Source organism: Cavia porcellus, unplaced genomic scaffold (assembly GCF_034190915.1).
Source record: "Cavia porcellus strain 051 isolate PalLab524CR breed Dunkin Hartley unplaced genomic scaffold, mCavPor4.1 scaffold_28, whole genome shotgun sequence".
Taxonomy (NCBI): domain Eukaryota; kingdom Metazoa; phylum Chordata; class Mammalia; order Rodentia; family Caviidae; genus Cavia; species Cavia porcellus.
The window spans coordinates 10,823,358-10,835,950 of NW_026947511.1; the positions used below are offsets into that span (position 1 = coordinate 10,823,358).

The 12,593-nt window shown below is 33.1% G+C and overlaps 1 protein-coding gene across 3 annotated transcripts in view; it reads left to right on the forward strand.

Moving 5' to 3' along the window:
• Nucleotides 1-12,593, forward strand: part of Atad1 (ATPase family AAA domain containing 1) — a 52,585-nt gene that overhangs the window by 13,306 nt on the left and 26,686 nt on the right. For all 3 annotated transcript variants that reach the window (XM_003473954.5, XM_013156673.3, XM_005005289.4), the window contains exons 4-5: nucleotides 975-1,095; nucleotides 4,531-4,731. In XM_003473954.5, coding sequence (XP_003474002.1) covers nucleotides 975-1,095; nucleotides 4,531-4,731 — 322 coding nt within the window. The remainder of the gene's footprint in view (nucleotides 1-974; nucleotides 1,096-4,530; nucleotides 4,732-12,593) is intronic.

The following is a 12,593-nucleotide window of genomic DNA, read 5'->3' on the forward strand; positions in this document are numbered from 1 at the left end:
CTAGGATAGAACCCAGTCTTGTTTTGTTTTGTTTTGTTTTTGAGATAAGGTCTTGCTAAGTTATTCAGGTTGGCCTTGAACTTTTCTTAGCCTCCTGAGTAGCTGGGATTATATAGGTGTGGGCCAGTGTGCCTGGCCTTTGTCTTTTTTGAAAATATATATACCCTACTTACTGCTTAAAAAGATGCCCCGTAAGATTGGACAGTTTTATTTTAAATGAATAAAAGTTAGAAATGCAGTTTGATGGGTATAAACCTTACTTTTAGAGTTCCTATTATATTTGACTGCATCCTATATGAGCTCAGCACAGTCCTCCTTGTGAGCTCTTCACCATTAATCTGTTAAATTACAGTGATATTTTGGTCCATAAACTTACACTTCCCATGATTCTGGTGGCAAATCAAATTCAGTAGTTAGGTTCAGTGTTGACCTTCAGTGGGAAATTTGATGCAGTTCCCATTCAGTTTGGTTTGTAAATAGAATCTTGGAGAGAATTAAGCTCCCAAACTGAAGTACCACTGTTTCTGAACTGAAACACCACTATATCTGTCTGACCTGGTTCTCATTCTTCTTGTGGCAAAGTATTTCCTCCTTGTAAATGGAATGCATTCAGACTATTGGATTGTTGCAGATTTTTGAGTACCTGACACCCTCACCTACCCACTCCTTTCCCAACTATGTTAGGGATGGAACACATGGTCTCCTATGTACTAGCCAAGGGCTCCACCACCTCTAGTTATAGCATTTTTTTTAATAATAGGAAACTAAATGCTAAATTTCTTTCTTCAAGTGTTACACAGTTTATTTTATTGTTGCAGTGAAAAATTTTTATTCATGTTAACATATAATTTTAACCTTTTTATTATTTATGTGCAATTATCAGATTATATATTTACTATTGGGAGTGGGAATGTATTTTGCTTTTGTGAGTATACATTACTTGGAAAATTTGTGTTGACCTTAATTTTTGCCAGGTTACCTGGAGTGATATAGCAGGTTTAGATGATGTTATTACAGATCTGAAAGATACAGTCATCTTACCTATCAAAAAGAAGCATTTGTTTGAGAATTCTAGGCTTCTGCAGCCCCCCAAAGGTAGGTATAATATAATGCATATTTGCCTAAAACAAGTCTTGTAAACATGCTTTCAACTATTCCATAACTGATTTTTGTGAAGTCACGTTCTAAGAGAATGCCAAGATCAAGTGGACTATTTTATAAATATTTTAAAATAATTGTGCATTGTTCTTCTGATTTTTTTTTTTTTTTTTTTTTTGGTTCCAGGGATCGAACTCATGACCTCGCATTTGCCAGGCAGACACTTATGCTGTGCTTCTGAAATGTAGTTAAATTCTTTTCCTGTAGTTACATGTCAAAATAATCTCTATTTAAAACTTCTTTTTATTGCTGCCAAGTAAATTAAAATTTAGGAAATTAAGATTTTAAAAATGTCCAAAGTCACAATATATCCTTCTCTCAAGCCATGTTTTCATTGTTTCACAACTCTAATGTGTTTGTTTTTCCTCCTAGTGATCTATGTTTAGATTGTAGTGATTCTTTTTTGTGGATAAGGGGTTTGGGGATGGTCCTGCTATGAAGCTCTGGTGGGCACTGAACTCTTGAGTCTCTTGCCTTATCTTCCCTACTCCTGGCATTACACGCATGTTCCACTGTACCCCGCTTGTAGGGAATCTTTATAGGAAATATTGAACTGCAGATGAACTGGAAATGATCACACTTTCCTTTTGGAGGGGGGGCCCTGGAGGTTGAATCTAGAGCCTTTGCAATGAGCTACATTCCCAGCCCTTTTTATTTTTTATTTTGAGAGCGAGTTTCTGTCAAGTTGATAAATTGTCCAGGTTAGACTTGAATTGATAATCCTGTGCTTTCGATTCCCAGAGTGTTGTGATTACTGGCGTGTGTGCTATCAGCCCTGGCTAAGTATTGCTATTTGTGGGAAACCTCCTTATTTGTAATTGGTTGTATTTGAAAACCTTGGAATTTAAGAATTGTGATACTTCTAATTACGTCTCTAAATGTAATCTTTTTATTCTTATTTATACAGACATTGATCATTCTTAAAGTTCACTAGAGGCAATTCAGATAGTGTATATATGATTATTTACATATTTATATATTTATTTCTTGGCAGTATGCCTTCCACATTGAATTGTGTTCACAATGGTGAAATGTAATTCTAAGCACCTGCAATCAACCATGTGTTTGCAGCTTTAAATAAAATGACATTAGGCTATTATTCTTTTTTGTTTTACATGCTTATCCAAAGAAAAGTTGTTACCAGAAGGTGCAGATTATAACAGACTTAATTAAATTTAAGCACTTAAATGAACTTAATTAAAAATGGAAAGTCATTTGAAAATATTAGCATGTACTGGTAAAGCTTATGGCTTGAAATTTTATTTTTTTTATTTAAAGAGAAAAAAGAAAGGATATAAAAAAAAACAAAGCAGTAAAAGGGTACAAGTAATACAGAATTTCAAGAAAAAAAATATACAGTAAGAAATCACTAGTTAATAGGTTACATATTGTCTTCCTAGAAACAGTTATCCAAATTATAAAATTAAAGCATATAAAGTGGACATTCATACAGTGATCTTGGAGACAGGTCCGTTCAGTGATCTAACAAAAAGCTCAGTAATACGGTTTTCCATCCTACACACTCAAAACATACCTGCGGTTATATCCGTTAGTCCACCTTCCTTTCCTCTGTTATTTACAATAACAATTACACTTTTTGGGTTTTATTAGTCCCACAAGTTCTTACTACTTTTTTTGAAGAGAATAAAACCAAACGTGACTAAGTAAAAGAGTCAGAACAGAAGGGTGGGCATAGTACATGATGCAAAAATAGAATACCAGGTGATCGAAAGTGGTTACCATTGTGCCTCTTGCTATTTTTAAATTGAGTTGCCTATATCATCAAGTATAATAGAATTGATGAAACAGTACAGAACAAGACCAATAAAACCTACACTGGAGACCTTACAGGACTTCAAAAAAAGATCATAGTCAAACCATAATGGGCATTATAGTATATCTTACTGCCTTCAAAGTGGTTATGGCTTGAAATTTAAAATCAACTTTAGCGATCCCTGGTACCGATAAAAAGGAAAAAGAAAAAAAAAACAAAAAACACAATCAACTTTAGAACCAGATACGGTGTTCATACTTGTAATCTTAAGCACCCTGGGAGGCTGAGGCAAGAGGTTCACAAGTACTGAAAAAAAAATGTTTAATTTAAAATTCGATTACTTGATGTTGTAACCTGAATCTCAAAGAATTAACACCAGTAGGAAAATCTGTGTACACTTGAATATGTTTGAGTATTATTTTGAAATGCCTAATATGAAAAGAAAATTCAGTAACTTTATAGAAATAAGCTTGAGTTTTTTACTTAAAAATATAGAATTTTATAGTGGAACGTTTATAGAAATACTTTTCTCATTTTGAATTTTATTTTGAATATATTAGAACACTTTAGATACCTCAACCCCAGCATACCATCTATATATACTGTCATTCTTTAAGAACCATGACATGAGAAGAGTTGAGCTTTGAATTTAGCAGATAGTTTAAGAAATACACATACAAATTGGGCATGGTGGGACACACCTATAATGCTGGTATTCTGGGATCCTCAGGTAGCAGGGATCACAAATTCGAGCTTAGTCTGAGGAATTTGGCAATGTATGAGATCCAGTCTCAAAATAAAAAAGGGCTAGGGATGTAGCTCAGTATGAGGCCATGAGTTCAATCTCTAGTACTGCTAAAAAGAAAGAAAAAAAAGTCTAGAGATTGTAATTTTCATTAAAACTATGTAGATTATTTATAAACAAGCTCACAATTTTAGTATTATATTGCTTTAAAAATATGCCTCATATCAGCTGAGAAACAATGATTTTGAAAATGTTTAAGACTTCAACTTGTTTAGATCTTTTATGTGTTGAATATATTACCTTAAGTTGTATTTAGCTGTCAATGGTAACTATATGTTAATAATGCAAATTAATTTGGAAATTAAAACAAAAGTGACTAATAATTCTGTATTCCTTTAAAAAAAGTTTATTATCTATTTGGAAAAGGCATGTCCTTTTGGAAAAGGATATCCTTTGGCTAATCCAACAGCAAAATGATGTTTACCACTGTTTGTTTTGAAGTTATCTATTACCTTTAAGGTGTTATCAAGGTTTGGTAGTGCTCTCTTAGCTTGTGAAGGTGGAATGCTTTAGATGACTTTTATTGCCAGTTTTTGACAGAGTGATGTGAACTTGGATGATGATATTTAATCTCCTGAGCAGAGAAAGTACAGGGTTGCTTTAGTCTCTAAATACATGTCTTCAAGTGACAATTTAGAAGATAGTGACTTTTTTACTAATACCTGTCTACTATAAATAGATTGAGTAAATGATTAAATATTGGGAATGTTTTAGTGTTGACAGAATTAATATTATTTTTAACATAAACATCTCATTTTCTTAAAGGTACTAATAAATTAACATTGATTTCTAGGTGTACTTCTCTATGGGCCTCCAGGCTGTGGTAAAACATTGATTGCCAAGGCTACAGCCAAAGAAGCTGGCTGTCGATTCATTAACCTTCAGCCTTCGACACTGACTGATAAGTGGTATGGAGAATCTCAGAAGCTAGCTGCTGCCGTTTTTTCCCTTGCCATAAAATTACAGCCTTCCATCATCTTTATAGATGAAATAGGTATGATTTCCATGTGAGCACTTCTATTTTATTTATTTTAATTTTTTTTCCCTCAATACCAGGAATCAAACATGGGACCTTGTGCTTGCCAGGCAGGCACTGTGCTGCTGAGCTATATTCCTGGTCCCACGTGAGCACTTTAAAAAGCCATTTATTTTTTATTTTTTTTTTTTTTTTTGTCTTTTCATTTTTATCGGTACCGGGGATCAATAAAAAGCCATTTTTAAAGGTGATATTTAGATAACCAGATTTAGGTCCTACTAATAAGAGGTGTAATGAGCATCATAATACATGACATATTGTTTCAGTGTTATAGAATAAACCATTGTCTGCTCCTTTTCTTACTTGATAGACAGGCTTTTCTGTCTTTTTTCTCTTATAAATGATATGCATGGGCATGCATTGCATGTATATTTTCTCCTTATAGGTTGAACTTCATCAACTTCTTTGGATTAACAGTTGTCTATAGACTCCCTCTAGGGTATGGTTTGTTGCCCAGCATACTCTTTAAGATTTATTTTTTTCAAGAAGGAAGGGGAAAGAAAAAAAAATTTTATATATAATATATATATTTTTTATATATTTATTGTATATATGTATATTTGCATAGCTATATCTATATATACTTGTATTTTTCTTAGTTTTTGTTGATGTTGATTATGACTACATATATTTTCTAGAATGGCTTGTTTTTATTTATGATAGTTTCTTTTTTACAGTGATTTAAATTTGAATGTAGTTACCTTTAGCAATATTTTTTCTCTATGGTTTATGCATTTGATGTCAGGTTTACAAATTCCTTTACTCTTCCTATAAATACTTCCTTTTAAAAACTTGGATAAATAATGTGAAGTATGAATCTTATTTCATTCTTCATTAGGATAGCCAATTTATAGAATAGACCATCCTTCCTTGTCACCACTTTTATATTAGTAAGTTATATTTTATGGATTACTGAAATTTTTGTTATGTTCCTAGCACAATACATTATACATATATAAAATATGTGCATATATTTATATCTTAATTACTATAGCTTTCAATTACATATTATATGTAGTATGATATGCTAAGGATTGATATGTACTATATAGAGTTGGTTACTTATTTGCATTTGTATCTTTTATCAGTTTACTCTTTCAGCAATTTTTGGTTTTTGGTGTGCATCTTGAAGAAACATGTAACTGAATTTTTAAAATCTAATTTACCTGTAACTAGGAAGAATACTTAAATTTGCCTTTATTATGATAGCTAATATATTCAAATGTTTGGTTATTTATTTACTTACCTATTTATGTACTTGGAAGTCAAACTTATGATGTTGACTTAACCAGGCAGGTGCTTTATGCCACTGAGCTATATCCCCAGTCCCTCAGATTTATTTCTACAGTGGAATTTTGTGCTTTTTATCAAGCTGGTGGATTGTTAAATTTCTCTTTTCCCTGATAAAGGTATAGAAATTACATGTTCTGTTTCTTCTAGTGAAACGTTTTGCACATCTACTTGACTTAAAATTGTAAAGCTAAACTTTTCTGCCCTCATCCCAAACCTTAGAACTCTTACATATTAATAATTTCATAGTTTATTTTCTTAAAACCCTTGCATATTGTCATTGTACAGTGGAATTGCTTCTTTAGATAATTATATTAGCTTTCCCTGAATTTTTTATTGAAATCTTTTAAAGTTCTTTCAGTAAAGGTTGTAAAGATTCTTTTTGTTATCTCTTAAATGATACAGAATTGTTTTCCTTCAGCATTTTGAAGTTGTAATTCCGTTGTCTTCCACTCTTTTTAAAAAAAAAAATTCTGCTTATTGCCTAATATGGTTTCTAAACTGAGATTTTATGGTTTTCTTTTTTTTTTTTTTAATTTTATTTAAAAGGAAAAAGAGAAAAAACAAAACAAAACAAAGCGGTGTAAGGGTACAAGTAATATAGAACTACAAAAAAAAAAAACAGTAAGAAATCACCAGTTAATAGATTACACATTATCATCTTAGAGATAGTTGCTCAAGTCACAGTATCAAAGCATATAAAGTGAACATTCAAACAGAGAGACTGCAAACAGTTGTGTTCAATGATCCAACCAAAAACATTAATATGGTCAGCTATTTAACACCCCTAAACACACTTGCAGTTGTATCCTTTAGAGCACTTTTTTCTCTCTCTTTTTTACAACAAAATTCACACATTTTGGGTTTTATTACTCCTTAGTTCTTATTACTTTTTTTTTTTGGAAGAGAATGAAGTCAAATATGGCAAAACAAAGCTGTCAGTCAAAATCAAGAATAGACATAGTACATGATGTAAAAACAGAGTACAAGATTATCAACAATGGTTACCATAATGCCTCTTGCGCCCTTAAAAAGAATTGTCTATCTCATTAGGTATTATAAAGTTGAACAAAACAGTAGAGAACAAGACCAATAAAACTTAAACATTGTAAACATTACAGGACTTCTAAAGAAGATAATAGTCAAACCAGAATGGGCATCTTAGTGAATCTTATTGTCTGCAAAGTAGTTGCTTATACCCTCAAACTTGATACTATCATACAGAACGGAATAGAGTCTAATTAGTCAAAACAAGATTGTGGGAGTATTACAGGACTTCAAAACAAGTTAATAGGAAATTTAAAAAAAGTTACTATAATATATCCTAATTTAAAAAATTTTTCCCCTTAATTAAAAAAACCATAAAAAATAACTAAATAATTTTTTTAATGAATAAGGGAGAGATTGAGATAAAAGAGGACGTAACAACATAACAATACAGGTCAAAGCATGACTATTTCCGCAACCTAGTGCTTCACCACCAAATAACCCGACTTAATAGTAGTTACCATAGTGTCTGTCTTTTTCCTTGAAATATTTGAATATAACTTCATATACTATAGCTTCAAATATTTCCATATCAAGAAGCTTAGAATAAAGCCTTTCGAATTAATAAGTGAAAACTTTATAAGGCTTCAAGGCCACATAATGGGGAATCATGATTACCACATACTTTTATATATTTGAATCATTACTTACATTAGGGAAACTATTCGGTATTCACACATGCGAGATTGATTTATTTCACTTATGAGTATGGTCTCAAGCTGTGCCCATTTATTGATAAATATCTCAATGTGATCCTTCTTTATAGCTGAGTAATACTCCATTGTATAGAAATACCACAACTTTTTTATCCATTCCTCAGTTGATGGACACTTGGGTTGTTTCCAAGATCTGGCGATTACAAATTGTGCTGCTATAAACATAGGTGCACATATATCACTGTGGTATGATGCTTTCAGTTCTGGGGATATGCCTAGAAGTGGAATAGCTGGAACAAATGGGACTTCCAATCCCAGCTTTTTGATAAATCTCCAGACTGACCTCCACAAAGGTTGTACCAGTCTACACTCCCACCAACAGTGTAGGAGAGTTCTTTTTTCCCCACAGCCTCTCCAGTATTTGTTGTTGTTGGTTTTCTTGATCCTGGCCATTCTTTCAGGAGTGAGATGGTATCTCAGTGTGGTTTTAATTTGCATTTCTCTAATGACCAATGATGATGAACATTTTTTCATGTATTTATTTGCCATTTGTATTTCTTCATCTGAGAAGTGCGTATTCATCTCAGATGCCCATTTTTGGATTGAATCTTTGAATTTTGGGGGTCTGAGTTTTTTTTAATTCTTTATATGTTTTAGACAAGAGTCCCTTGTCTGAGAGAGAGTTCACTAAAATCTTTTCCCAATTTGTGGGTTTTCTTTTCACTATGCTGGAGATTTCTTTTGACATGCAGAAACTTTTTAATAAGAAATGGTCCCAGTTATTGATTCTGGGAAGTATTTCCCATGCGGTTTGAGTCCTGTTCATGAATTCTCTACCTACCCCTATGTCTTCAAGGTTTCTACCCAATTTGTCTTCCAATAGATTTAGTGTTTCTGTTTTAATATTCAGATCTTTGATCCATTTAGATTTTAATTTAGTACATGGTGATAGACATGGGTCTAGCTTTAGTTTTCGGCAAACGGAGAGCCAGTTTTTCCAGCACCATTTATTAAAGAGACTGTCATTCTTCCAGTGAACCTGCTTGGCTCCTTTATCAAAGATAAGGTGGTTGAGTGTGTTTGTAGTTGTGGTTGCATCTTCTAATCTATTCCATTGATCTTCGGCTCTGTTTTGATTCTAGTACCATGTTGATTTTATTACTGTTGCTTTGTAGTATAACTTCAAGTCAGGGACTGTGATGCCTCCTGCCTTGCCTTTGCTGCTTCGAATTGGCTTTGCTATTCTAGGTCTCTTCTGGTTCCAAATGAATTTTAGGAGTGATTTCTCTAGATTTATAAGGATGTTGATGGTATTTTTATTGGGATTGCATTGAATCTGTATAACAGTTTTGGGAGAATGGCCATTTTCACAATGTTTGTTCTTCCTATCCATGAGCAAGGGATGTCTTTCCATTTTCTGAGATCATCTTCAATTTCTTTTTTCAGTGTATTATAATTTTCCCTGTATTGGTCTTTCACTTCTTTCGTAAGAGTAATTCCTAAACATTTCATTTTTTTGCTTGCTAGTGTGCAGAGTGTGGTTTCTCTTATCTCCCTCTGTGTGATTTTGTTGTTAGTGTATAGGAATGCTATTGATTTCTGAGTATTGATTTTGTATCCAGCTATATTACTAAATTTATTTATTATATCTAAGAGTCTTTCAATGGAGTTTAGAGGGTCTTCTATGTAGAGTAGCATGTCATCTGCAAACTGATAATTTAACTTCTTTTTTTCCTATCTTTACCCCTTTAATTTCTCTCTCTTGTCTAATTGCTCTGGCTAGTACTTCCAGTACTATATTAAATAGGAGTGGTGATAAAGGACATCCTTGTCTTGTGCCTGATTTTAAAGTAAAGGCTTTCAATTTTTGGCCATTTAGTATGATGCTGGCTGTTGGTTTGTCATAAATGGCCTTTATTGTATTGAGATAAAGATCATCTATTCCAATTTTCTGTAAAGTTCTTATCATGAATGAATGTTGGACCTTATCAAAGGCTTTTTCTGCATCTATAGAAATGATCATGTGATTCTTGCTTTTGGCTTTATTGATATGTTGGATTACATTTATTGATTTACGTATGTTGAATCATCCTTGCATTCCTGGGATGAATCCCACTTGGTCATGGTATATAATCTTCTTGATGATTTGCTGCATCCTATTTGCCAATATTTTATTGAGGATTTTTGCATCTGTGTTCATTAGGGAGATCGGTCTATAGTTCTCTTTTTTAGTTGGGTCTTTCTCAGGTTTTGGTACTAGAGTAATATTTGCTTCCAGGAATGACTTAGGAAGGATTGCTTCCCTTTCAATTTCATTGAATAGTTTGAGGAGTGTCGGCATTAGGTCTTCTTTGTATTTCTTGTAGAATTCTGCAGTGAATCCATCTGGGCCTGGGCTCTTATTTGTAGGTAAGGACTTAATTAAATTTTCAATTTCATTAACAGAGATTGGGTTATTCAGCGGTTTTACATCCTCTCGATCTAGCTTTGGTACTTCATATGTTTCTAAGAATCTGTCTACTTCTTCTGTGTTATCAAACCTTTGAGAGTAGAGGTTTTCGAAATGGGTGTTGATGATCTTCTGTATTTCTGTAGAGTCTGTAGTGATTTCACCTTTTTCATTTCTTGTTGCATGAATTTGAGCTTTTTCTTCCCTTTTTTAAATAAGGTTGGCTAGAGGCTTATCGATTTTATTCTTTCAAAGAACCAACTCTTTGATTCATTGATTCTTTGGATTGTTTTCTTAGTCTCTATTGCATTGATTTCTGCTCTGATTTTTCTAATTTCCTCTCTTCTTTTGGCTTTGGGCTTGACTTGCTCTTCTTTTTCTAGCTATTTGAGGTGTAGCATCAAGTTATTTATTTGTATTCGTTCTGTTTTCCTGATGTGGGAACTCAGTGCAATAAATTTTCCTCTGAGGACGGCTTTCATTGCATCCCACAGATTCCGGTAAGTTGTATCTGCATTTTCATTTTCTTGTAGGTATTGTTTAATTTCTTTTTTAATTTCTTCTGTGACCCATTGATTACTCAAGAGTGTCTTATTCTGTTTCCATGTGTTTGTGGGATTTTTGCAGTATCTTTTATCATTAATTTCTAATTTCTATGATCCAATAACATGCAAGGGATGATTTCAACTCTTTTGCATTTGTTTAAATATGTTCTCTGAGCTAATTTATGGTCTACTTTAGAGAATGATCCATGTACTGCTGAGAAGAATGTGTATTCTGATGTTGTTGGGTGGAACATTCTGTATATGTCTATCAAATCCATTTGTTCGCAGGTGTGATTCAGTTCTGTTATTTCTTTGCTCATTTTCTGTCTGGTTGATTTGTCCCTTGGTGTCAGTGGCATATTAAGGTCTCCTGTTACAATTGTGTTACTGGTAATTTGAGTTTTTATTTCTGTTAATAGTTGTTTTATATAACTGGGTGCTCTGGAGTTTGGTGCATATATATTTAAGACAGTTATCTCTTCCTCTTGGAGTTTTTCCCTAAGGAGTATGTAATGACCTTCTTTGTCCCTTATGGTCATTGTTGGTTTAAAGTTCACATTGTCTGCAAACAGAATGGCTACTCCTGCTTTTTTTTGGATTCCTGCTGCATGAAGTATTGTTTTCCATGCTTTGACTTTCAGTCTGTGAGTATCCTTCTGGGTTAGATGGGTTTCCTGTAAACATCATATGGTTGGATTTTGTTTCTTGATCCATTCTGCTAGTCTGTTTCTTTTGATTGGTGCATTGAGACCATTTACATTAATGGTTATTACTGTTAAATGCTGGTTTATTGTTGACATGTTATCTCTCTGCTGTTGCATCTTTATCTTTCTGTTCTGTTTAATTATCTGCTTGGCTTAGTGGTTTTTTCCTTTGTGTATCTAAACTGTCTTTCAGTATCTTTTGCAGGGTTGGTTTGGTATTCATGAAGTTCTTCAGCTGTTCTTTGTCATGGAAGTATCGTATTTCACCATTAATTTTGAATGATAGTTTTGTAGGGTACATCCGTCTAGGTTGGAAATCATTTTGCTTTAGGATCTGGAATACTTCACTCCATGCTCTTCTTGACTTTATTGTTTGTGCTGAGAAGTCTGCTGTGATTCTGATAGGTTTTCCTTTATAAGTGATCTATCTTTTCTCTCAGACAGCTTTTAAAAATCTATTCTTGTGTTGGATTTCTGGGATGGTGATTATTATATGTCTGGTTGTAGTTTTATTTTGGTTATGACTATTTGGAGTTCTATATGCTTCACTGATCCTGATGTCAGTTTCTGATCTCATGCTTGGGAAATTTTCAGCTATTACTTCTCTAAATATCCTCTTGACATCCTTTATGTTGTCTCTTTCTTTTTCATTAATCCCTATCAATCTTATGTTATTTTTCTTTGCATCATCTTGCAGTTGTTGAATTATTTCCTGATTCCTTGTTATTTTTAAAAGATCTTTCCTTTCCTGTTCACTAGCTGCAATCCTGTCTTCAAGGTCTGAAATTCTATCTTCACTTTCATTGAGGCGGTTTTTACAACTTTCAGTGGAGTTTTTTATTTCCTGTACATCTCTGTGCATCTGCATTATGTATTCTGTTTGTTTCTTATATTGCTCATCTTTTTGTTTAGTTCCTCCAATTTTTTAACTGTGTTTTCTTTTGATATATTCAGAATCTCTTTAATTTCTTTTACCATTTCTTCTTTTACCTGGGAGATTATTTCGAGTTTGAATTCCTTTAAAGCTTCCTGGTGTTGCTTGTTAATTTCAGTAGCTATTGTGTCCGATATTTGAGGTGAATGGCATATATTTTCTTCTATATACATTGCTCCTAGGGTTTCTTGAGAT